At 36.3% G+C, this 26,577-nt stretch overlaps 4 protein-coding genes across 5 annotated transcripts in view; 1 reads left to right on the top strand and 3 right to left on the bottom strand.

Moving 5' to 3' along the window:
- The window catches only part of LOC122651585 (serine protease SPPA, chloroplastic), a 31,161-nt gene extending 25,728 nt beyond the window's left edge, over window positions 1–5,433 (bottom strand). For both annotated transcript variants that reach the window (XM_043845027.1, XM_043845028.1), the window contains exons 1-2: window positions 4,929–5,433; window positions 2,122–2,305 (exon numbers count right to left, since the gene is read on the bottom strand). In XM_043845027.1, the coding sequence (XP_043700962.1) occupies window positions 2,122–2,305; window positions 4,929–5,387 (643 nt within the window). In that variant the 5' untranslated portion in view covers window positions 5,388–5,433. The remainder of the gene's footprint in view (window positions 1–2,121; window positions 2,306–4,928) is intronic.
- Window positions 5,434–7,258: 1,825 nt separating this feature from the next.
- LOC122651590 (serotonin N-acetyltransferase 2, chloroplastic) lies at window positions 7,259–21,765 on the bottom strand. Its single transcript, XM_043845033.1, has 2 exons — window positions 21,755–21,765; window positions 7,259–7,908 (listed from the first exon to the last, which is right to left on the bottom strand). Exon 2 carries the CDS (start codon window positions 7,873–7,875, stop codon window positions 7,279–7,281), a length of 597 nt encoding a protein of 198 aa, XP_043700968.1. The 5' UTR covers window positions 7,876–7,908; window positions 21,755–21,765; the 3' UTR covers window positions 7,259–7,278.
- On the top strand, window positions 15,410–18,049 carry LOC122651589 (6-phosphogluconate dehydrogenase, decarboxylating 1-like). The gene is made up of 2 exons (XM_043845031.1): window positions 15,410–15,450; window positions 16,310–18,049. The coding sequence occupies exon 2, from the start codon at window positions 16,319–16,321 to the stop codon at window positions 17,780–17,782; it is 1,464 nt and encodes a 487-aa protein (XP_043700966.1). The 5' UTR covers window positions 15,410–15,450; window positions 16,310–16,318; the 3' UTR covers window positions 17,783–18,049.
- Window positions 21,766–25,037: 3,272 nt separating the features above from the next.
- LOC122651057 (protein SOB FIVE-LIKE 4-like) lies at window positions 25,038–25,575 on the bottom strand. The gene is made up of 2 exons (XM_043844393.1): window positions 25,198–25,575; window positions 25,038–25,085 (listed from the first exon to the last, which is right to left on the bottom strand). The coding sequence occupies exons 1-2, from the start codon at window positions 25,573–25,575 to the stop codon at window positions 25,038–25,040; spliced, it is 426 nt and encodes a 141-aa protein (XP_043700328.1).
- Window positions 25,576–26,577: the final 1,002 nt, after the last annotated feature.

Genomic DNA, 26,577 nt, shown 5'->3' with positions numbered 1-26,577 from the left:
TTAATAACTAAGAATCAACTATAGGAAGGGAAAGTAAATCAAATCTTCAGCCAAAGAATATTCCAGCAAGATATTCCAAGATCCACGCATGATCTTCCAAGAGGGGCCCACCAGAACTTCTAGAGAATAAGCCATACACAGACTGGTATAACCCTGGCTAGAATCAGGTCCAGAAATTGGTTCAAAGGTGAACCAAGACCAACCGCTGGCTCTTCTTTTCTTCCTCTTTCTACAGCCCAAGATGAAAGATATATTCTAGGCCCACCCAAATGATTAATGATTGTGTATATGCCGGAAGATCAAACATGATTGTAGAGGCACCTAAGCAACTTTTTTATTAAAAAAAAATAGCAGTATTATCACATACATATATGAACATGTTTGTGTGATGTGGGATGGATCCAAGACAAGGGGCCCATCAAGCCCAAAGCAAGCACAGTTATTTGTCAAACAGGAATCCTTGAAAATCCAAACATATACACAGAATACAGAACTGACCACCCATTTGATTTCCATCAAATGTCCAAACCAGTGATGACATCAAACCTTAGTGGAATCACAAGAATTTATTCAAAGATAGTAGATCTAAATACCAGAATCACATAATACTTATTTGAATTTAAAGCACTCTAGATAGATCAAACCCAGAGACCAAAGGGACTGAAGCCCAGATTTCAGTTCCAGAAAACCAGTCAAGGTTAGAAACAAAAAAATAAAAATTACCAGCCAGGAACACACCCAAAACAGGACTCTAGTACACCTGGTTTGGTTTTTCCAATTTATATTTTCAATATAAGATAACTTTGAAACAATCTCCCTGAAATTTCTTGTCGCTGGAGCCACAAGGGAATTAGCAGAATTAATTTCAGAAGCAAATAAATAATTGGTTAGACATCTTGGGAGGTGGACCTTAACTAGGAATTCTAATTTGGAATAAGCATACAAGAACCAGTACTCGGCTGCTACTGAGAACCATTCTCGGCTTCATGGAAACCAACTTAGGCTTCTATAGGCGTGCTCCAATTCACGTGAGCAAGAACTCAATTCAAAAGCTCAAACACTCTAATCCAGTATGACAGCACGGGTGGTGACAAGGTGTATGTAAAAGAATACGATCCTATTCTAAGAAGGATAATAAAAAGTAACTAAGCTCTTCTAATCACTCTTAGAAACTAAAATTCTCCTACATTACAAAGAATTCATCTTCTATTGGCTTTAACTACAAATTCTAATTTGCAACACACATATAACAACCTCATAACAACAGAACCAGTACTTAGCTGCTCAAACACCCTTCTAGGCTTCGCTGAAACCAACCTAGGCTTCTATGGGATCCAATTGTAAGAAATAATGGAAGAGGGCAAGAACTCAATTCAAAAGCTCAAAAACTCTATTCCAATACAACAGGACGTGGTTAAAGGTTTTTGGATAAGACTCCAGTCCTACATGTAGGGAAGAAAATAAAATAGTAATTAAGTTCTTCTAGTCATCCTTAGAAACTAAAATTCTCCTAAATTACAAAGAACTCCTAAGCTAACTAATTCTCAATATTTATTAACTTATTATGCTAATGCCAAAGATATCCCTAGCATAAAATAAAACACAAAAAGAATATGGACTAGTTGCAGTTGGTCTTCCCAAGCCTTCAATCTCTGCCTAGATGGTCTGCATGTTCCCTTGGTAAAATCATCAAAACAATCCTCATAAAGAGAACTCTTGACTCTCCCTCTTCACAATTCCAAAGTATATAATCAACCATCACTAAAATGAGAGCCTTTTTGGATGTAGCCTTTTGAGATCTCACACAAGGATGGACAAATTTAGTCACCCTCCCAGCCAACAAGGAACAGCTAGGTGAGCTTGATGCCTTTGCATCACTATGTCTTGAGGGCCTCTGCTGGACTTTCAGCCCGCAGGGCCAAGCCAGGGCTGGGATTTCCCAGACCTACCTCAGGCGGGCTGAGTCTGGGCTGAGCCCTAGGGACCTGGGCTGGGCCTAGCTTTTCAAAAACCCAGCCCAACCCGCTTGTTACATAGGAAACACAGGCAGAGTTGCAACTTGAGATAAAACCATCAAATAAATATTAGCTCTTTAACATTAAGAAACACTTATGATTTTACCCGATTTCCTAAACTCCAGTATATGCCTCCTTATCTCTTCAACTTTTCCCCACCCGCAGTTCAAGGCTTCAATATGAAGATAGATACCAGAGATACGGGGATCATATGCTGCTTTTACAAGATTTTCGCAAATTTTTGGTAGAGACAGCCCTGAAGAGAAACGGCTCTTTAGCTGTTCAGATATCTGAAACAAAAACAGGAAAAAGAAAGATATAGTTCAAAATTTAGGCTTAAATGTCATGTATTAAAGAATTCATATCAACCAGTAAGAATTTATAGAGAGAGAAAGTGAATGAAAGCTTGAGCTGACTAGCAGTTTACTAATGACAAGCAAAAAACTACAGTTTATAAGGGGGGAAAGTCTTAGAAACCTTAAGCATAAAAAAATTAATTACCAGAAACATTAAAGTTGAGCAACCATATAAGTAACATAACATTGTTGGGAGTAATCCCATATCAGCTAACTTTGGGACCTTGGATGATTTCATATACTAGTTGGACCTCTCTGATGATTTCATGTACCAGTTGGGCCTCTCCACGTATTAGCTTAAGCTTTTGGGTTTGACATTTCAATATGGTATCAGAGCATGAGCCCATTATGCCAATTAAACATGAACGGTCACCCAAAAGAGGGGCCACACATGACACGCGTATTGCCACCCAAAAGTGGGCAACACATGAGGGGAGTGTTGGGAATAATCCCGCATCAGCAAACTCTGAGACCTTGGATGATTTCATATACCAGTTGGGCCTCTCCACCTAGTAGCTTAAGCTTTTGGGTTGGACATCTCAATAAACATTGCCCATTTAGTCGCATAGATGGGGTCAATAATGTGTAAGTCAGCATTAAAAAACAAAGTAAAAAGCAATATGTATGCAGATTGTTTCAGTTCAAATGGAAACAAATCATTAGAGTCACATAGACACGACTGAAAATTCCTTGGAGCACTCATTAGCATGTAATCATGTGCTTGAAAACAGAAATATAAGGGAGAAAAAGAAGTAATATGTACTCCTACATATGGTTGTTTTCATAATTCATGGTTTTTATTCAATTTGCAATGTTGCAAATGAGTTCTATCATGTTGATTGCAAATGAGTTCTATCATGTTGATACTTTACAATCTGTGCTTGTATGATACCCAACTGCCAGCACTACAGATGCAAATGATCTGGAGTGCTGTAGAAACCAATTAGTGCCCATGTATGTTGAATGCTGGAAACCATTTAGTTCATCATCATACTTGAATGGATTCTCTAATCATGCCAGACTATAGTGGGGCAACGGCTTCTTTTTTTTCTTTTTTTTTTTCTTTGGGTGGGGAGGGTTTACTTTCTAGTTATGGGATAATATATCATTTTCCTTTCTGCAAGCTGACATAGAGGCAAATATTGTGACTTCGAAATGGAAAACTGATATAAAAAGAGACAAATATCGTTGATCTTAAGCAAGGAATATAGAGGATGGAGTGCAGCTGATATATAAAGAGAATGGAGTTCCTCATTGTAAAAGTGTGCATTTCTTGTATAGTTTTGTGTAGGGCCTATATAGTACAGTGGGTTTTCCTCCTTTCATACTACAATCTTTGACTTGCCCATTAAAAAAAAGGACGAAAAAAAACATTAGGAAATTGACCAGATTGTCCGACAAGCTTTCAAATTGGCTGTCCTTATAAATGGCACAGCAGCTACCAACCTCCAGGACTGGAGTATGGAAGGAATAAAGTGAACCGGAAACTTGATCACAGCAACAAGAATAAGTCACTAATAGGTTTAGAACAGAAAGAAACAAATAATGAACACAAAAGCTAACAATTGAATGTCCAAAAGAGTGGATTACAATTGATTGTTTCATTGTGCATACAAGTTTTCATGATATGAACTGGTGCCGCAGTCATCCCCAGTTAAATGGAAGACAAAGTGGTCTACAGCCTCTCAAGGGCTGCAACTGAAGAATCTCCATACCCCCTATGAGATCCCTGATGTGTCGATGATGGATTCCCTTCTTTTCAATGGGATAGGGAACCAAAGGAGTGACAATAATGTAAAAAGTAATGCAGGCAGCATTTCTTTTTGGAAGTCAGAATATCTATCAATGAAGAATGAAGTACCCTGTTCTAAGAATACTCTAAAATATCAAGTTACTCCGCACGTTACAATAAGAATGGGTACCACATGTATCCAGCCTTAACCAACTTATAAAGTGAAATATGACTGATGCCCGCTCATCTGGCAGTTTATGTAAAACTGAGATGTTAATGAAAATGAGTAAGCCCCACCGAGATATTCATACCATGCCATTTAGTGATCGCAAAATGAAGGTGTGCTTTATTGTTTTAGCTTCTAAACTTTGCACCTTGCTAAACAGAGGAATCAATTTAATATCTGCAACTTCAAATACATTTATGGCTAAAAGAATGAATTTACTTCTGGCAACTGAGAAGTGGCAAACAATCCAATAACCAATTCCACAAAGACAACCCATTAAGATATAACTAAAATTCTGCTTGATATTGGTACCTGAAGAAATATAATGACCCAAAAGATTCTAGAACCAGAAAATATATATATAGACTTAAGATTTAAACCATTTTTTCACTGTCGGTACCAGTCAAACTAGGTCCAGAAGTCCAACTTCTTTTAGCTCCTAATAAATAAGGTAATCCACATTCCAACGTTTTGACGAATTGGAGGCTTTAAATACTATTTTTCAACGTTTTGATGTCGGTAACCTGATTGTAGACCAAATTTAAGTAACTCGTTCCCTTGATAGAAGAAAAATAAACAAGAGAAACAGGAAATATAACCTGTCCTCGCAATTTCATGGATAATACACTGCCCTTCCTGACACGTTCCCATGGAAAAGCAAAAAGCATCCGAAGCTTCACAACAAAGCTCTTCCATCCACTAATCTCCTTGAACTCAAATTCACCACTAGGATAATCATCCTTCGACCCTGTCAAGCTTCCATTATCATCCACAGACTTTGCTTCTGATTCATCAGAAGTTTCGGCGTCCTTCTGACTCTCTTCTTTAGTTTCAGAACTCGATTCAAAAGCTCGAGCTGACAAGTCCCTTTGGTGAATTTTGCTAGAGAAAGATTGTAGAAGAACTCGCCTTTTCGAGAACGCTATTTGGGGTTCAAAAGCAATAAGATGAGATGAAAAGCGACAGCATTGAATCGGGAATGGAGAATTCAATAAAATCGCAGAGAAGCTCCGGCGATGTAAAACATTCAAATGCGAACTGCACAGAAGCTTCGACATCTCACTCTCACTATCTCCAGGGAGAACTGAGAATACTTGTTCCTTTTGAAAAAGAGTGAAAAAACTTCACCAAGACGAGAAATGGATGACAAAGGTTCTCTTTCCTCCACGTTGCCCAGTCTCTTGCTATGTTATCTCGAATCTTGATGCTTGTTGGAGCTGTACGCGCAAGGCTTGTGGGCAAGCCCTACCCTCGCCCTTCGAGTTCGGGATGCCCAGCGAAACGAAGCTTGGCCTTGGGACATGTTTACCCCTTTTAATTTCCCGCCTTTGGACAATTGGAGGGTAAGGGTCCGGATTCTTTATCCTAGGGCAATTCAGAAAAGAAAAAAAAGGCTTATACCGCCGGTATACCATTGGCAAGCACCAGTTTTGTCTATTTGTTTTCCCTCTTTTAAAATGACTCCAAACCCTCCTATATATGATGCCCCTTCCCACGCACCCATTGGTGTCGCTGCCAACTTTTTTTTTTTAGAAAAATGAGAGATTATATTATAGTAATAATTTGTATGAAATTTACGGTCTAAAGAATTTTTTCCCAGTGGCATCATCAGGGAAACTATTTGTACAAAGGTGTCGCTACCAACTTTCTGTATGCATGCGGGTAGTACCACCCTTGTAGTTTGGTCCAATTACAAGTAACCTCTCGTTGTTTGGACAATTACATGTACCTCCCCTGGACCATGGTGGGACTTACAAATAAACCCAGTCCGTTAAGTTGAAGCCAAAAATTCATATATTACCCTTCATTAGTGAAATTTTATTCTTTTACCCTTGCATTACATAAATAAAACTCATCTCCTCAACCTCCCATTATTCCAACCTCATCTTCCATCTCACATCTTTCTTCTTCGGCAACTTGCATATATTAACCTGCCATCTTCGACGATATGCAAAAAATAATCTCTCTAATCCGACGATATTTGAGCAACGAAACTGACAACCAACTCCAACAACTCTGAAGATACGCTAATCTCTTCAATCCGTGTCTTACAAGTTACAACCTAAAGATCCACCTAACCGTCGGTGGGGGTAAGGGATGAAGTTTAGGGTTCAGATGGTAAAGCTTTGACATTTGGATGGGACTACACTTGTGGTAAGAGGAATCAAGCACCCCATTTATCTCCTCGCCAGAGCTTGCAATATCCAATCTAAACCCTAATCTGCAATAATGAAAGAAGACTTAACATACCTAAAGAACATTACTTGCTTTGGATTTCCAAGGACTTGGTCATCTACATAAATTGATTGACAACAATACAAGTGCCACACTCCTGGACAGAGAATTTTCTCCCTATTTTTCTTGGAGAAAGTTTTATTCAACCGCGTTGGAATGTTCACCGCATCATCTTAGGGCTCGTAAACCACTATAGGGTTTAAGTATGTTCTCCAAAATACCCTCCCAATCCCTTCAACGCATCTGAAGCCCTGGGGGTGAATGAGAACTTCATTGTTTTATTTTAATCTCAAACTTGGATTGTAAAAGAGGAGAGAGGTCGGTTAACCTTTTGGGATTGGTGTGTGGTTTGTGTGATTACACTTTCATCAAAACAAAAAAAAGAGGAGTGTGAGTTTAGTCCCACATCAGGTATGCGAGTGTGGTATGTGTTGTGTATATCCACCATTCCACAGTCCTAAAAGTCGATTAACCTTTTAGGATTGGTGTGCGATTATTACACTATCATCCAAAAGAAAAAAGAGAGGTAAAACCAAGGTGTTAAAAATGCGGAATCAGTGACAGAATTGGACAGTAACTGAGATTGGATTGGAATCAGTCTTCAAGAATCCAAAAACATGAAAATTTCTAGGGTTTTTAGTGTGTATCGGCTGTGTCCACAATCAAAAATTCGATTCTTCTCATCTAATGACTAATACGTACAGATTGTATATATTAGTTACGCTTCTGTTTCCGAGAGTACACCATGCCACGGATCCCGTCAGGATCGGCGGCGAAACCCAAGGGTCTGTAAAACCCCAAAACCCTAGGCTCCGAATACAAGGCAATGTTAGTGATGCCCTTCTGCAACAACTCTTCCAGCAGTCTCTCCATCACCGCCTTCCCTAACCCTATCCCCTGGAACGACGGATCCACCACCACATCCCATATGATAGCGTTGAAGACACCGTCCCCGGTTGCCCTTGCAAACGCCACGGGTTTCTGCGTCTTGGAGTATTCCACCCACAATACAGTATCTGTGTTCTTCAACGCCACTCGAATCTTCTCTGTGTTTCGCCGAGGAAATCCGACTGCCACAAATACCGTATTGAGGTGGTCCAAGTTGAGGCCTTCCATAGAGTGCTTAAGGAGGAAGCCTCGGGTTTTTAATTCTTCTTCGGAGATTGAGAATTCCAATTTGTTTCCTGAAGTTGGGATTTGAGAAGCGGAAGTAGCAGAAACTGTGAGTTTGAGCTTGTAATTGTAGTTTTGAGATCTGAGAAGGCGAATGGATGAAGGTGAAGGAGTGGAAGTGATGCCATTGAGAAGCATTCCTCTGTGGTTTCAGGAAGAGAGATGGATGAACTGAGTTTCTTTGCTTCTCCACTGCATCACATCTTGAATTTGAATTTGTGGTTCTAGTGGACAATTGGGAATGTGTGGTTCGGTTTTGGTACTGTTGTGGGGCCTCGTTAACGTGGACTCAGCTCCATAAAAAAAAGGGTGATGCCACTAAGGCAAGGTTCAAAATCCAGGTATCGAACTCGGTATCGGTCATTGCCAAAATCTTTTTGGATCGGGATCGGTACAAATTGGTCAGGATTGATCAAAAAACCCCCAAAATCGTTTTTTTTTGTATGGATCGGGTCATGTATCAATCAAAGTTAGTGGATGTTTTGATCTCGAGATCAGATCGGCCGATATTATCCGGACCGGATCGGATCGGTCAATATCGGTCTAGATAATATAAAAAAAAAAACTTAAAAACTTTGAAAAAATAAAAAAATATTCAGTCGGATCGGCCGATCCAAGGAACGATCTAGTCAAACCTTTCTGTATTGGTCAAATCTTGGGGTTGGCCTCGACCGATATCAATCTGATCCGATCGATATCGCCGATCCGATCCGAGATTACGAATCATGCTCAAGGGTTCAACTTTGGGCCCAACTTAGCTTATACCGACTGGTCCAGTTCAGCCATTTCAATTTCAGTTTATAGGCTTGGGCTTTGGCTGTGTAGTTGGCTGTGTATTGGATCCTGAGCCAATTTCATAGAGGAGCCCATGGGCTGATTTATAGCCTTTTTTAATTTAAATAGGACCAACCAAAGTCCAGCCCAGGAACACCTACAACAATAACCGCCTAGTCTTATCCCAACTATATAGGGTCGGTTACATGGATCCTTAACCTCCAATAAGCTCTACTCGAAATCATACTTGATCCAAGGCTTAAGTTATGTATGTCTTTCCTCACCTCTTCTCGCGAAGTCATTTTTGCTTTGCTCCTGGCTCTTTTAGCTCTTTCAATCTGAATCAAATCATTATTTTGTACTAGAGCATCCAAAGACTGAACAAAATTTTGTTGCTGCTTAGGTTGCAAGAATATTCTTTTTGCCCCAATCGCAAGCGCCAACTTGGAATCCTGAAGGGTATTTTAGAAAATACTAAAACCTGAAGAGGGTATTTTTGAATGTAAGGGAGAAGGGGATTATTCCAAGTTGACACCTATAAGTGGGGGCAACAAGAACATTCTTGCAACCTAGGTTGCAACAAAATGTTTTCCCTAATAAAGGCCTCCGTTGAACATGATCATGCCACTTCAAACAATTTTCTCGTAGTTTATCATGTATTTTAAATCTGCGCTCTAATTTGATAATTTCTTACTTTTTTCCTACCTAGTTTGCTACACATCTATCTCAGCATCTTCATCTTAGTTTCACTAACGCTGTGTTTGCTATGCATTCCAAGTCGAATTTGCATTCTCAGACGAAAAAAACAACTATTTTTATCATCTGAAAATGCAAAGTCGACTTGTAATGCATGACAAACACAATCTAAGTTTATCAATATGATGCTCTCAGGAACCCTCATTAAATTGTGCATTGTTTCCATGTCTATTTCTACTCTGTTTTAGCTTTGTGGTTGAAAAAACCTATTAATCTATATGCCTTTAGTGGTTAGCATTTCATTTCTCATACATGACATGAAACACGTCATTTAAGGTCAAAATGAAGTTATATTATGATGCATGTATTTTTTATAATAGATAAAAAATTTATAGTAGTCAAAACTAGCATTAAGGAAAACTACTTAGGCAGTAATCATGCCATGTAGAGTCAATGGAGGCAAACCTCCTCCATTGATGGAATGTTTTGCCTACCCATTAACCAAGGAGTGGGTCAATTCATACACAACAATCACTTCATCCCATGCATGATCTTCATTGCCGATATAAATACAATAATTAAAGAGTTGATTAGAATAATCACATCATCTTTTAGAAATTGATCATCAATTTTATAAGAGTTTCATGTATGGAGGGTGTGGTTTGTTAAAAATGAGGGAAGTTTTATTATTTAAATTCTTCATTAAGGTTGTAATTATAAACTTAGAATGTTCTTGGACAAGAGAAAGAAAAAGTATTTGATTAGGAAAATTCTCATTTAGATCGTAGTCAAACATCCCTTCGCTTCTTCTTCTAGAAGAGTTAAAGAATAAATTAAGTTTATGTTTATTTTCATATACGTTTGTTAGAAAATTTGTTATCAATGTAACACCTGGATACATCTTATTGGTATGTGAAAAAAAAAATCAAATAATTGTAATAATAATAATAAATCAAAAGATTAATGTTATCATACATGACATCCAAGTAAGAAATATGTGAGGCAATTCTTTTATGGCACAACAAAATATAGGTGCTAATTCTGATTAAATATATATATATATATATATAGGTACTAATTGTCAACTCAATCTTTATCCTTGATGAATAGTGATTATCCGATCATATATCAAACTTTACCTTTTTGTTTATCGCAATTTAGAATATTGAATGAATGTTCATATATAATGCAAATCAAATGTTTTAAAAGCCAAAATATTATGGTTAAATTGTATATCTTTCTAATTGAAATCTTTTAAAATTTGTATGGTTAAATTTTAAATATGGTTAGACCATCGTGCTTGTCATGATCTAAAATGTTAGCTAATTGAATGGTCATGATCCAAATCAAACAATGAAAAATTTTATGACATTATATTTGAACTTTATCTTTCCAATTAGAATATTTTTTAGGCTATTAATGGTGTGATCTTAAATTAGATTATACTATGATACTTGTGATTGTTGAAAACGCTATATGAATAACTGTAAATACAAACCAAAAGTTAAAGAATGTGAAAACATGATGTTAAATCGTATCATTCCAATTAAAATCTTTTTGATAGACTTAGAACCTGTGGCATTTTGGTTATTTCATCATTACCTATTAAAATGTACTAACACTATTTGTACTTGAGGCACACCAAACATAATTTTTTAAACTAAATGTTAGATACCTCTGGTGTAATTTATCATTTAAAAAACAAGCATAAAACTCACCCTCAGTAATTAATATTTAACAAGATAATAACCTTCACTATAGCTGCTTGTCAAGCAACCACCTTGGTTGCATAGTTCACTACTAACTGAATATTATTAATTATTATTATAATATTTTCTACTAAAATTGTTAAGATATATACATGTTTACATTATTTTCAATTATTATTTATGTTACAATAAATTTTCACATGCTATCCATTTTTTCTCTTATCATATTATACATTTAAGCCTTTCAAATTATAAAAGAAGATGTTAAAAGTTATATGTATATTTTGTTGTTGGGGGTGCTTAGTAGTAGAGTAATTTTAATGACTATTTTTGTTTGCTCCCCAAAAATGAAATGTTTCTGTTTCTAAGGTTTCAATATCTCTTTCTTTGGGATTGCTTCTCTCTATCTACAAAACTTTGTCTTCATCATTTTGTGTATAAGTTTCATAATTTTACCTAAATGACAAATGTACTATGTGCTTCCAAAAACACTTTTATGTGCCCCCCCAAAAAAAAAAACTCCTATATAAGGAGTTGTTATCCAATAGAAACCCTCTTTTTTCTTTAGGGGTGAGAAGTTGTAGGTTTCTTTTAGTAGTCCCTTGTGTTATTTTCAGAAGTTATTTAAGTAGAGTTAAAAAGGATTTATCAAAATAATTTAAAAATTACTTATCATTATATTGATCTCAAGAGTTGTCATTGTTCATGTGAAATGACAAGATTTATCATCATTAAAAAATATATATATATTATACTGAAAGGGCAAAAAAATAAAAGTTACAATTTCATTTTCACTAACTTTGGTTACAACAAAAGTTTTCCTTTATTAATTATTGGAGTGATGTGTTGACATCAACTTTAACTTGATTGGCATAATTAGTTATCAAAAAGAGCATAGGGGAATTTTGTAGAAAATTTCATATTAAATGCATAATTGGAAAACTAGGTTTTGACTTGGGCGAGTCATCTGAGTTGAGTAAAAAAAAAAATTAAACAGAATAAGGAGTCATGAAGACTTACCTAGGTTTAAAAAATGACCATACCAGGTTTGAGTCAGTTCATTGACTCAATGTTTTTGCCTGAGTCATGTGAAACTCTTAGTCTATTTTATTTATTTATTTATTGAGCTATATACTATGCATAAACCATAATTTTGGTCTAAATTAAACAAAACCCTAGAATTTTTGTCTATTGTCTTTAATAGTAACTTTTTTTTTCTTCTCACCTGTGAAACAACCATAAGCTCAGTCCCTTTTCAGTCGGAGAAAGGAGAATGAGTAAGAAAATATTAATAAAATAAGAAAAAAATGACTTGCCCGAATCACCATATTTTGAAAAGGGCAAATCGAATAAAAAAATCTGATTTTTCAACTATAATTAAATGATAGAAAATATAGATATTTAAGGAAAACCATCCACGCGAAAATTGGTGCATAGAAAGTACTAAAAGAACCAATGTGATGGTTGACAAAAGGGTCTAATTAATGATCTACATGACATCAAGTGAATTTATTGCGGATATGATTTTAGTGCACATGAGAAAAGTTTAGTATATAATGTATCATATGGTTCTAAGGTCTAATTGATCATTAAAAAAAGCTAAGTATTACCGATTTACATCAAAATTCAAATTCAATTTGAATTTTGATGTGAATCCATAATACTAAGGATTATTACGCAGGCAAATATTAACGAATGTCATTGTGAAGGGAATTTAAAAAAAAATAGAGGTAGCAATGGAAAAGCAATTTCAACACTTTGCTCTTTTCTTTCTCCCATGGGTTTTGGTTTAAAGAACATAGGTGGAAAAGTGATGTTTGCCTTCTTTGTATCTCATAGTAAGATATGGAGAGAGTTAAAATAAAACGTAAGAATTGGTGAATAATGAACTAAAATTGGTTAAGTCTGAATCAAAACCATTTGGAGATTTCATGTTGATTTCAATTATATTAAAATTTTTCTTTTTCACGTATTAGTCTTTTTGTTTTTCTTTCTAGTGAAATATAGTTTTGTGACTTTGATTGATTTTACAATAGAAACTCAAAATTTTTTTTTTTTGGGTTGAAACTAAAGTATTTCAATTATTTCAACCAAAGTTTTTTAAATTTCATATTAATGGTGGTGCTTGTTCATTAAGATTGGAGGTGGATTGTGGACCAATAAAGGAGGCAGAGAAAATATCAATAATTTTTTTTTTATAAAAAGTGAAGGAAGGGGAGAGAGGAAAAAAAGTTAAGAAAATTGTGTTGAACACTTTTATTGATTTTTCAATAGAACTTCACAATTCCGTTTCCTATTCAAACTATAATATTTCAATAATTTTGATTTGTTTTGTTTCAGTTGTTTGGGGTTCCCTTTTGTTTAGCATGATTGGCTTGACTTTTGTATTTTGCTCATTTCTTTAATATATTTCATTCACTATAAAAAAGTTTCAAAATTTTTTTTTTGGGGTAAGTAAAATTTCTTAGCCCTTTATGGTCTTTTGTGCACAAAAGTCTAAGAAAGAGAGTAGTTGAAGCTTGATAAAATAAAACATAAAATGAACAAAAATTAAAAACCAACAACATTTTTGTTCAACTAGTTTTGGCAGTCATATTTCTATTTCAATCCATGTCGGTCTGTTTGGGTGATGATGATCAGTCAAACCGTCCAAATGAAGAATGTCCAAAACCTAAACTGAACCAATAACCCAAACATGCAATTGGTTTCAGGTTGAAAAGACAATTTTAGGTTGCGTTATCGATTTGGCCCAAGTTTTGACACCCTAACTTGTTAGTGACTTCCCGTGTCCTTTTATTTTCTGGCTGTACTTCTCTAGTATTTTTTTTTTTTGGCAGAGTAGAAAAATCAGACGGGGTGAAAGGATGCATGTACATACACATGAGAGTATCTCATTACAAGGGAAAGTAAATGACTGAGTTTGAATATGAAATTTTACACACATGGCCAATCTAAATCATTCCCTATATATCCAATTATCAAAATGATCAAATTAACCTTCCACATAGAAAAATTAGTCATGCTCTCGTAAGCGTGTCAATGTAGAGTTACATTTGTCATTTTAAAATGTGCATTACAAAGTAGTTGATGAAAGAAGAAAAAAAAAAGGAAAAGGAAAGATAACCAAATACAATAAGAAAAAAAATTGGTTAGGTAAGTTAAATAGTTAAGATTATCTAAAGGGATTTTCTTATTGACACATTTCAAGGCGGCAAATATTTTTTAATATAACATACAATCTTTTCCAAAAGAGTAAATATTATTATTTCACAAATTATTTTGAAAAACCTTTCTATACCCTAAACCTAAAAACCTTTAGAAAATAAAATAGTACAATAAAAAAAAAATGACAAGGTCTAAATATACGTAGGTGTCATTTAGAAAGTCTCATACAAAAACATGTAGCCAATTACAAAACTTTCTTCCATGTGTTGTACTGCTGATTGATGAATGAGGTAAGCTTAGGGAGAGTCTTGGGCTTCAAACTCCCAAACTTGGTGGACAGATCATTAGAACTTTTCATATTTTTAAGTAGAGATAAGATGCACACCTTAATACCATCACACACCATGAGGTCCACACCCCACTCATACTAGCAATTTAATTATAATCAATTATTTTATTTTAAGAGGAGAAAAAGATCCACTTTTATGTAAAGAAATAGAGGTTGCCTAACCCTGAGTTCCCTCAACTGGGTCCAGGCTCGACCCGATCATGATTCAGAGTCTGAAAAATCCAACCCTGACTTGGTCTCAATATCGGGCCGACCCTGATTGGCTCTGACCATGAGGAGGGGGGGAAGGGAGATGCATGGGTTGGGCCAGACAAAGGAGAAAAAGAAAAAGAAGAAAAAAGAACAGAAAAAGGAAGAAGAAGAAGAAAAAAGAATAGGAGAAGGAGACGGAGACAGGCCGGGTTAGGCCAGATCAGAATCAATCCAAGGCCTCAAACCCTAACTGACTCGACCCTCACTCAATGCTAGAAATTTCCAACTTTAACCTGCCCTAAGGACTAGGGCATCTCAGCCCAAGCCCCATTTAGGCTCAATGTGTACCGGGGCGCGCTCTGCCAACAGGGACAAACTTGCACCATTAGGTTGCTGATAATTTAGCGTGACAAAAATGCCCTTCAAAGGCCACGTGTTAGCACACAATCTGATTGGCGAAACTTCAAAACAGATTTTGACTAATTTGCAGTAGTTATTGTTCAGAAGTAGAAATCACGACTAGGAAGGAAGAGGAAGAATAGGAGGGAAGCAGGTTTTTCTGGACGGGTTTCTCCATTGTAGACGTGACCATGCGCTTGTAAATGCAGTGGGCGTGAGCCGTGAAGGACAGGAAGAACGGTAAGAGATCTCTCCTGTTGGTCAACGAGCAATTTTGTTGAATTGTTTTTTCTTGGGCCTTTGGGGTTTCGTTGGCTATATAACTGGGTAGCATCATTCATTTCTTGCAATACCCACTTCTTCTTTTGTTTGTTGGGTGTACCGGATTATCCATTATTTCTCTGAAAGTCCTGTAGATTCTGATTTCAGGTTGGGATTCTCTAATTCTATCTATATGTCTCATGATTTGATCTTCTGAGTTGTATATGAGAATTATTGAATTGCTTTATACTGGTTTTTAATCTATTGATCTCACCATCTTCGGATTTCTTTTTTTGTTGCAAATGGGTTGAAATTGCACATAGGATTATGATATGGATGGTGTTCTCCTTAAAAGTTCTATTTAAATAAGTTGTGAACTTCCATGATTTTATTTACTAGAGAAATCTTCTTGATGTTCATTGAGAATCAGCTGTTTTTCTTCTTACAGTTTAATCTGATAGGTTCTGTTTTGAATAACCAGTCGATTTGTCCTCTAGAAATTATTTATTCATTGGGTCATGAGTTTTACCTTTATTCTGTCATTTTAATTTTAATTTACTTGGAAGAGATCCCCTTTTTAATTTGTTCTGTTAGAGATGAGATATCAAAGTTTCTAAGACCAATGTATTATGGATTTTTTTTTTCCTTTTATGGGTTTGATGGAAGAATCAGAGTCCAATTTGAGGGAACAAAACATGATTTCACTGGTTGACTCTTGTAAAAGTATATCACAGAAGTGTTGTGACTTTTCTTTTTCATGTGTTATTCCCAATAGATCTAATCACACTGCTTTTTATTTGATCAATGGTTATTTCATCTACACAAACTCAGCATCTTGAAATACTGATTTACTGATTAAATATTAAGAACAGAAAATAGAATCATTTCCTTCCTTTTTCTTTTGCCTATGGTCTGGGATTCTCAGGTTTCTTTTAAAAAAATAAAATAAAATTAATATCAATGTCACTTGGAATTCTGAATTGCTATCTTGCCATTTACAACTGTTAATCTCACACTTCTCTTCCAGGCAACAAAAATGGCTGACAACTCAAACCTGACAAGAATAGGCCTTGCGGGTCTTGCTGTCATGGGCCAAAATCTTGCCCTCAATATTGCGGAGAAAGGGTTCCCCATTTCTGTTTACAACCGGAGTACCATCAAAGTTGATGAGACTGTTGAGCGAGCCAAAAAGGAGGGAGACCTCCCTCTATTTGGTTTTCATGATCCTGAATCCTTTGTTCAATCAATCCAGAAACCTCGTGTCATCATCATGCTTGTTAAGGCTGGGGCCCCTGTTGACGATACCATCAAAACTCTCTCCGTCTACATGGAGAAAGGTGATTGTATAATTGATGGTGGTAATGAGTGGTATGAGAACACGGAGAGGAGAGCCAAATCCATGGCTGAACTAGGCCTGCAATATTTAGGAATGGGAGTTTCAGGAGGTGAAGAAGGAGCCCGACATGGCCCCTCTTTGATGCCTGGAGGGTCCTTTGAGGCCTATAAGTCCATCGAGGATATCCTTCTCAAGGTGGCAGCACAGGTCCCTGACAGTGGTCCCTGTGTTACTTATGTAGGCGACGGAGGATCTGGTAATTTTGTTAAGATGGTGCACAATGGGATTGAATATGGTGATATGCAGCTGATTGCAGAAGCATATGATGTTCTGAAAACAGTTGGAAAGCTTTCCAATGAGGAATTACACGAGGTCTTTGCAGAGTGGAACAAGGGGGAGCTTCTGAGCTTCTTGGTTGAGATTACTGCAGATATTTTTACAATTAAGGATGATAAGGCAGATGGTTATTTGGTTGATAAGGTCTTGGACAAGACTGGAATGAAGGGTACTGGTAAATGGACTGTTCAACAAGCTGCTGATCTATCAATTGCAGCTCCCACAATAGCAGCTTCTTTGGATTCAAGGTTCATCAGTGGAATGAAGGATGAAAGAACTGAAGCTGCAAAGGTTTTCGAAGCAGCTGGTGTTAATGACATCTTTGCTGATCAAGATGTTGATAAGCAGCAACTGATTGATGACGTGAGGCAAGCTCTTTATGCAGCCAAGATTTGTAGCTACGCACAGGGGATGAATCTGATCCGTGCAAAGAGCATTGAGAAGGGCTGGGATTTGAAGTTGGGAGAGCTGGCCAGAATTTGGAAGGGAGGCTGTATCATCCGTGCTGTGTTCTTGGATCGTATCAAGCAGGCCTATGATAGGAACCCAGATCTTGCAAATCTTCTTGTAGATCCTGAGTTTGCAAAAGAAATTATTGAGCGACAATCTGCATGGAGAAAAGTTGTCTGCCTAGCTATCAGCTCTGGTATAAGCACTCCTGGTATGTCTGTTAGTCTTGCTTATTTTGATACTTACAGGAGGGCGAGGCTTCCAGCTAATTTAGTCCAAGCTCAAAGAGACTATTTTGGAGCTCACACCTATGAGAGGACTGATGGGCCAGGAGCCTTCCACACTGAATGGTTCAAGCTTGCAAATCAGTTGAAATAAACTTCTTGCTCCTGGTCTTCAACTTGATCAAGTTATGTCACTAAACCTAATAAGGTTCCCTCGGGACTGAGAAGTTGGGCAGAGCTTACTTTTTGTTTGGTCGAGTACTTTTGACTTTGATAAATCAAACTGTTGAATTGTTTGTACTTCATTTTGTTGTATTTTTGTGGCTCTCCATGAGAAGATCCAACTGCTTTTGTGATTCTGTTTTGAGGTTCTAAACCTTGCAATATAAATCCAAAATAAAAACGAAATGTAGAATCTTAATACCTGTCCATGTAATATTTGATGATGAAACTATTGCGAGAGCATTTTTTTGGTCTAATTTTTGTCATGGGTCTTCTCTCTTTCATTGTCTTGTGGACTTGGTGGTAACAACCCTTCTTTGACTCGTTTTGTGGTTTCTACCAATTATAAATTCTTGGTTATTCCGTCTGTCCATATTTTTATCCATAAGATATGATTTTTTGAAAGGGAAAAGTGTCTCTGAACCTACGGCATTTCCTACGCCCCTCACAATGGAGTTTTCTATTACTTTTTTCTACTAAAAAAATGGATAAAAAATTCCATTGTGAAGGGGGGGGGGGAGGGGATGCGTAGGAAATGCTGTTGGTTTAGAGAACCCTTCCCCCCCCCCCCCCCTCTCTTTTTTTTAATATCCTCACTTGTAGTAGTGGTTACCATTGTTGCATCAGACTTTCATCTCTCAAATTGTACATTAACAATGGAAATTTTGCCGCAGTACCATTTGTCCTTGTTGTTACTGTTATGTTGATTCTTCTTGTTATTTTTTATGCTTTTCATCCTGAACTTCACATAGTCAGGTAAGTGGCATTTTTCTTAATACTATTTTCCTGATATTTCTTCATTCTTATATTATCTGTAAATGATTAACATTTTTTAAATTCACATTTAAAAAATTAATTTACATTAATATTTCTTCCTAGTTCCCCCTCCCCCCCATCCTCTTATTGTTATCATTGTTAGGTAACTTATTTTCTTCATTGTGACAGAGCATGAGAATGTTTTCTTTCTCAAGAGTCATATTTGAGTCATATCACACACAGACTGTTGATAGTATGTTTCTTTGCATTGTAGATGCATTGTCTCAGTTATGCGTTGATTAGGAGAATATGTTGAGGAATGTCTGGAGGCGTAAAAATCTGATCTTTTACCCTGTAGAAGTATTCTGAGAACTTTCCTAAATGAGCATAATCTATGAAAAAGGCAGTCATTACCATAGTCCTAGAGACCCCTGTTACTAGGTGTTGTAGGATTTGCATGTTTTTAGCAATTTTTATGTTATATTCACTTTTCATTTCCCCATTCTTTCTGTTTGTTCTCTTGGGTAAGCCTATCACCTAGCCTGCTGTTTTTCATTGCTTAAATCAGGATTTAGATCTGTTTGTACCAAAGTCGAGGGCTGCCTCAAAGTCATAAACCTATCTAACTCAGCTAAGGCTAATATCATTTGGTTTTGTGATTTTATTTCATTGGAAACAACTGAACTTGAATTGGCAAAATTTGATTTTGACCAAATCATTCACATTGAACTGTCTTTGCATTATCTGCTGATACTTTCTTTTTCAACTTGAGTTCTTTATCGAAAAGATTTTATTGTACCACTAACATGAATTCTGTATCCTCCTGTAGTAGTTAAAGGGACTGACAGTTCCAAAATATTCTCTTAGCCCACAATCTTTATGTTGATCCTTCAGACCTGCAATTCCAAATATACTTTTAAATATTATCCAGATAAGTAAATAGTAATAATGCATAACTAGGTGCAGTAAAACTTGGTGATATAGCTTTGCGTAGTAGGCTGGGTGGGGTGGTTTGAAGGAGCAAGTTGACCATATATGGTAACAGGCATGCCTCAATTCAATTGATCTACTATTGTTGTGTTATATTCTCTCTATTGTATTTAAGTTATTTTTAATCAATAAAGTTTCTTTGTTATTTATAAAAAAAAGAAGAAAAAAAAATCAAGTTATTTCTAAAGTCCTTTGAGGCCATCTGGGTCTTTCCATGAGACTAGTAGTGTTTGTGCTGCATATCTGCTTGTGCTGCCTTAGATATGCATAAAGGCTTCATCTGGTTTCGAAATGAAGGGAAAGGAATTGAAATTGAACCAATACTAAAAAAGGAACTTTTATAATTATTACCTAACGGTGTAACTATCATTAAGGCTGTGTTTTGTATGCATTCTTGGAATGCTTTTAGGTCGATTTTGTATTCTTGAGTGGTAAAAACAACTATTTTTACCCTCGGAGAATGCGAAACCTACTTAGAATGCATACCAAATACTACCTAAATCATTCCAAATTTGATTAATTATTAAAATATACTTTACTCTGTAATCAAATCCTTTGAATTGAAAAAATAAAATAAAAATTACATTAACCTGAAAGCAGAAAGGCAGTAAGACAACTAGAGAGAAGCAACTGCTTGTAAAGTATAATTATTAAGGGAAAAAAAATGCCACCCGGTTGCGCTAGACACGTTGCCTCTCACGAAATGACCGCCACACCCCTGGTCATTTCCGGGGTTCTAGGAGGGTGCGGTGGTCATTTTGCGCGCCTCTGTGTCAGGGCATAGGTATGACATGCAGTGCGCAATTGGGTGGCATTCTCTTTCCCAATTATTAATATACTCCCCAACAATGTGGGCCTTCCTATTGCCGTGGGGATTCCCCCACACTGGCAGTGTCGAAAACTGTCTCCTTCATTTTTTTTTTAAACCTTACTGATATAGCTTAATTGGCCTTTGGGTGGTATCCCGGTTGGTTAAGAGGATCACAAGGTGACCATGTAAGTGATCTCTTGGGGTTTATGCCTTGGCTTATTTTGTTGTATTCTATCTCCTGTACCTTGGCAATTCTTGATCAATAAAATTTCTTTCTTCTCATGAAAATAGTGGAAAAGAATTTTTTTATCTAAAAGTCCTTCGAGGCCATCTGGGGCAGTGGGGCCTTTCCATCAAAGTATAAATGCTTGGGCTGCCTTAGATATGCTTAAAGGCTCCATCGTGTTGCTAAACAAATAAAGGGAAGACTAGAGAAATTAAATAAATACTAAAAAAAAAGGAAATTTTGTAATCATTAACTAAATATAACTGTGTAACTATTTTCAAATTATTTTAAATTTATTTTACTTTGCAATCAAATCTTTTGGATTTGAAAAATGAAATAAAAATAATGGGAAAAAGAACGCTAACTAATAATGTGGTTAACATGTTTTGCGCCTAGATATAAATCAATGCCTTTATGCGTGAAAATATCGTTCAACCTCCAGTGAAATTGAAAACCGCATCCAAACCAATGCCTCTGTATGCACTTTCATATGCTATCGCACTAGTGCAAGGGTTACATGACCACTTAGCATTTTCTGTTCCAAAAAATATATTTGAAAATAGACCAAGTTTTCCTTCACTCATGGTGAAGAGAGAAGTTTCTTAATCCATGAGTTCTAATGGTTGGATGGGACTTCTAGGATAGTACCAAGGGCACGCCAAACTTTGTGCAATAGGGGCAAAGGGAATAATGAGACCCCAATGGCTAGCGATTTTCTTCTTCCATGTTGAAGGAAACTTTTCACCTGTTGAAAAGTGAAAGAACTAAATGTGTAAAGAATTTAAATAAGTTACACAATCATACTAGCTATTGATTACAAAACTTTTCTTTTCGTTCTCGAAAAAAAAATCCCCACACCTTCAGTTTGAGGATGGTTTCTCATGCCCTCTCGCATTCTTGACACTTTTTCTTCTTTGACTATGTGGGCGCTCCTCCTATAAATGAGTTGCCAATCCCTCTTCTTGATTGGTGTAGCGTGAGAGATTCCCCGTCACACACCTCCGACACTCTATTCTCCTCTTTGACCATGTGGGTAGTGGGCCTTCCTATCTATGAAACTGATTCTCCTACCTCGATTGATGAGATGTGGAGTATTCCTCCATATTGGCAGCGTTGAAAACCCTCTCCTTCCTTAAACCTTGGTGATATAGCTGGTTGGTTTAGTGGAGCCCAAGATGACTATATGTGGTAACAAGCACGCTTCAATTCAAGTGATTTCTTGGGGTTTTGGCTGTGGCTCATTTTGTTGTTCTATTATATCTCTTGTATCTTATCTATTCATAATAGATAAATGTTCTTAAGCAAGGGTTCCCCACAGTGGTGGTGTGGGGGGAATCTCCCATGCGAGTATTGGTTTTATCAATAGTGGGGTTCATAAGGTTAGGGAGGAGAAGGAGTTATAGTTATGTGAGAAGGTGTGTGAAAGAATACTCATACTAGAGACACCTCATTTTATCACCCTGGAGCAGGCTAAGTGATGATGATCAAGGTGTTTCAAGATATTGTGGAACCCTTTTTATTTTTTATTTTTTTTATTTATAGTTTTGGAGGTTTCTCATGCACTTAGTGGTGTTTCAAATCCTTAGGATAAAATGGTTAAAATTAATGAGTTTTTAAATAATAATAGAATGTTTAAATTTTCATGTATAAGTGAGACCTGGTCCAAACCAAAAACTAGGTCTGATCTTAGCTCAGGGACATTCTTGAACCAAGCCCAAATCCCAAAGTCAGCCCAAGTCAGCCAAAGACTGGCTCGGGCCAACATGCCAAAGGTATCCAGCGATGTCGTCGACTAGTCAGCTGACCAGTCGATTTCATTAAACGTCAACAGATTCTTTATCGGTGTTGGATTCTGGATAATTGCAGAAATCTAGACTCTTGAGTTGGAGGTTTCCAACGTGTTATTGATCTTATCTCATCATTATTGACCAAAGAATTTACCTAAACCATCCAAAGACCTCAAAGTGACATGATGGATGCAACTAATTGAGTTGCAATCTACTAAAACCTTAGTCTTGGTTGCATAAAGAATTCTATCTCCATTCGTAGTAATAAACCACCCTAATGTATCCCCTTAGGATCAATGATATCTCTAAGAGCTTTGATGAGAAATACCATTAAGGATGTGGATAACATTTTAGGCTATAAATAAGAAGTCCTAAGACGTTGAAGGATCATCTTTTAGCACCTTCCAAGAGTCCGAGAGAGAGAGAGAGAGAGAAAGAGAGAGATTCCCTTTGTTTGCAAGTCCCTCGCAATTGTGCAAACTTGAACTCATCCATCCCTGAGTTTAACCTTCTCCAATGTCGCTACACTCTTCACGAGTTTTGAAGCTAGACATGCCTTCTTTCTTTTTATTTTCTTTACTATTATTTCATTTGATTCCATCCATTGTGCTTTGAGATTGATATCCCTCAAACAATGCAGGTATAACATACTATAAATTGAGGATTGTCTAAGTAGCATTTGATAAGGATTTTTTTTTTACAAAAAAATTAATCTTGTAGATTTGATTAACTTTTATTTGTGATTTTCGAGATTGTCCATTATTTTTTTTTTCTATTTTTCTTGAATTTTTACGTTCAATATACTTTTTTTTTTTATGACTTTATGCTTTATTTATCTCGGGTTTTGTTTTACCATTTCACCTTATTTTCTAAAGCTTTTTATAATGATTGGTTCTAATTTTACATTGTTTGATAGCCTTTTTATATGGATTCTAGTACCTCATATTTGGACCTTATGCTAGGGTGTCCCTAGGAAGTGACATACTACACTTTGACCCGGGTGCAGTGAATCGTGTGCAAGGGTTAGCTAGGACATCCCCTGTAAGCGATGCACTGCTTCAACACTCAAATGCGATGAAAGTAGGCAAAGGTCTTGCACCATGGATGAGTGTAGGTAAAGAAGCTGGTCCAAAAGCGTAGAATTAAATTAGCATCTTGAAACATAAGATCTTTCATGGGTAAGAGTCTAAAATTGATAGATGTTATGAGGAGAAGAAGAATTAATAATATAGCTTGTATTCAAGAAATTAGATGTAAGGGTTAAAAAGCTAAGGAGTTGGATGACTTTAAATTTTGGTCTACGGGGATAAAAGTAATAGAAGTGGAGTGGGCATAGTAATAGATAAAGATTTAAAAAAATGATGTAGTGAATGTTAAAAGATTTGGTGATACGATTATATCCATCAAGCCTGTGATGGAGAAAGAAGTTGCCAATATTATTATCGCTTATGCACCCGAAGTAGGATTAGATGAATGTAGTAAGATACATTTTTGGGAACACATGGATGGATTAATGCAAAGTTTTAGTCAATGAGAGAAGACTATATTATAAGGGAAGATATTGATGGTCGTCTTTGGAGTGATCGTAGAGGCTATGAAGGAGCACATGGAGGATATGATAAGTTTGTTAAGTCTAATACTGGAAAGTGATCACATATTATGTTATTAGACTTAATTTGATACGCCTTTATTAGTATAAATATTTGTATATGTATAGACCAGATTTAAACATCCTTTAATGGGAAATGAGATATTTTGTTTCTTTGTAGAGTTAGTCCATACCCTCACTTTATATAATGTCAGTATTATCTCATTGGATACATGACGAAGAAATCCTAGAGTTCGAAAAAGAGAAGAGGGTAGACAAGACAAACGGCCATTACAGACTGGAGAACATTCATGCAGACAGTCTTCTCTCGCTATGGATTCAGGTATACCTAAACACTAATCTCTATATTGCTTTGAATGCTCTATGGTCTCCATGTCATATAATTGGATGTATAAATAATTCCATCATAAAGTGCTTTAGTGGTTGGAATTCACCACTCAAAGAGAGAGAGAGACAGAGAGGCAATAACCTAGGAATCTTTTCTTGTAGTTGCTGATGCCTACTTTTGATTCTTAACCTTTACAGCACTATCTTGTGTTTCCTTACTGAAACTAAAGCATCATTATTTTTAGGTTCATTTGTTCTGTTTCGAGATATGTTCTATTAGAAGTTTCCTTTCCATTGTTGGTTATCTGCAATCAAGGTATCAAACCCATGATTACATGTGTCTTTTACAGCAAGTCACACAAGTGAGATTTTGGCTCTTGTTTGTGGGAAAACAAAATTAGAAACTCTGCCATGCCAGTTAATTTTTAGTATATTATAGTGATTAGTGCATCTGTTTAACCCAAAAGATGTTAATCCCTTTTAGTATATATTCTAGAAAATTAAGAGACACATCTCTATTAAGACACATGGGAGTTTCCTGACCACTCATCTCTTAAGAACTTGCTAACTATATATGTAAGAGAGGTGTATGAGTAAATTACATAATGAACTTTAAAAAAAAATGCATAGATATGATGCATGATCTTGTTGATCTGACCATAATATTTCATGACCCAACTATCACAAATGGAGCATATAGAGGATATAGCCATAGATTATGGTCTCTAGCTTGCACATTTGCAAACTTTAATACTTAAAGAGCAACTCACTACCATATCTCAAGGAAAAAACATAAGAAACATTTCTACTTTCCCTTCTCTATCCACCTGCCTTTTCTTACCTTCACACTACTGTTGACAGAACTAGTAGCACTATTTGCCATCTCCACCGACTCTTGTTTCACAGCTTCTGATCTTCCTCTGTCTTCATCTTTTTTCTTCTCCTTCTTCTTGTTCCTGTAAGTTTTGGTGTAGGAATAGCACTTCTTGTCATCCTCACCACTGTCACACAGAAGTTCACCTTCACCATGGTTGGGACCAGTTGAGGCATCAGAAGCCATGGAGTCATCACTGTCATTGTTTCCATCCTTCTCATCATCATCATCATCATCTTCTTGAGTATCATCACAGTGCACAGGAGAAGCAATATAAGTTGTCCATCCAGATTCACTACTGCTGCATTCTTCTGTTTCTCCAAAGAGTTGGGAAGAAGGCTCCATTACAGGAAGGTAAGGAAAGAAAGAGAACAACAGAAAAAGGAGACCCAATAAACAAAGAGAATACAGAACTGGAGTTCTTAAATGGGCAACCAAAGAGCTGTTTGTATTCTCTAAACACCAGTGACGCTGATCACCTTGGAAACCCAATTATATCTTTTAGTATTTCTGAACCCTTGTCAACCAAAAGTAGCTTTCAGAGAAAATAACACAAGAGAGAGAGAGAGAGAGAGAGAGGAGAAATGCCTATATCATAAAAACCCACGTCATTGAATAGGTAGAGTAAATTCTACCACCAGGATATCCTAACACCATTAACTCTCTGGCTTTTTTTAATCAACTGAACAAAGCTTTTATATGCAAGAAAACAGAGAGAGTAACCCATTTCACAAGAAGAACAAAAACCTTCATCAGATTATTAAAGTTGATGGAAGTGGGTTGCTCACTTACTCATTAGATTTCATACCTGAAATTTACTGTCTTCTTTACTTCTCCCTGTCTTTTGTCATATATATAAAAGCAGCTTTTAATGCAAAAACAGATGAGCCCACTCCACAATAACAGTAACATTTGTCCTTGTTCTTACTGTTATGGTGATTTTTTTTTGTGGGTAATTTCTTATGCTTTGTATCTTGAACTCCACATAGTCAAGTAATTGACATTTTTTCTTAATACAATTTTCCTGATATTTCTTCATTCTTATATTATCTGTAAATGATTAACATACTCATTAAAATAATTAATTTACATTAGTATTTCTTTTTTCCCCCTTTTTCTTCATTGTGACAGCATGAGAATGTTTTCTTTTTCAGGAGTCGTATTCTGTAGAAGTATGCTGAGACCTTTCCTAAATGAGCAGAATCTATGAAAAAGAAAGTCCTTACCATAGTCCTAGAGACCCTGTTACTAGGTGTTGTAGGATTTACATGTTCTTATCAATTTTCAAGTTATATTTACTTTTTCTGTCCTCCCTTTCTTTTTTGTGTTTAATTGTTCTCTTGGAAT

Source organism: Telopea speciosissima, chromosome 2 (assembly GCF_018873765.1).
Source record: "Telopea speciosissima isolate NSW1024214 ecotype Mountain lineage chromosome 2, Tspe_v1, whole genome shotgun sequence".
Lineage (NCBI taxonomy): Eukaryota > Viridiplantae > Streptophyta > Magnoliopsida > Proteales > Proteaceae > Telopea > Telopea speciosissima.
Note: the sequence above shows the minus strand (reverse complement) of the source record. Positions and strands in the feature narration are given on the sequence as shown.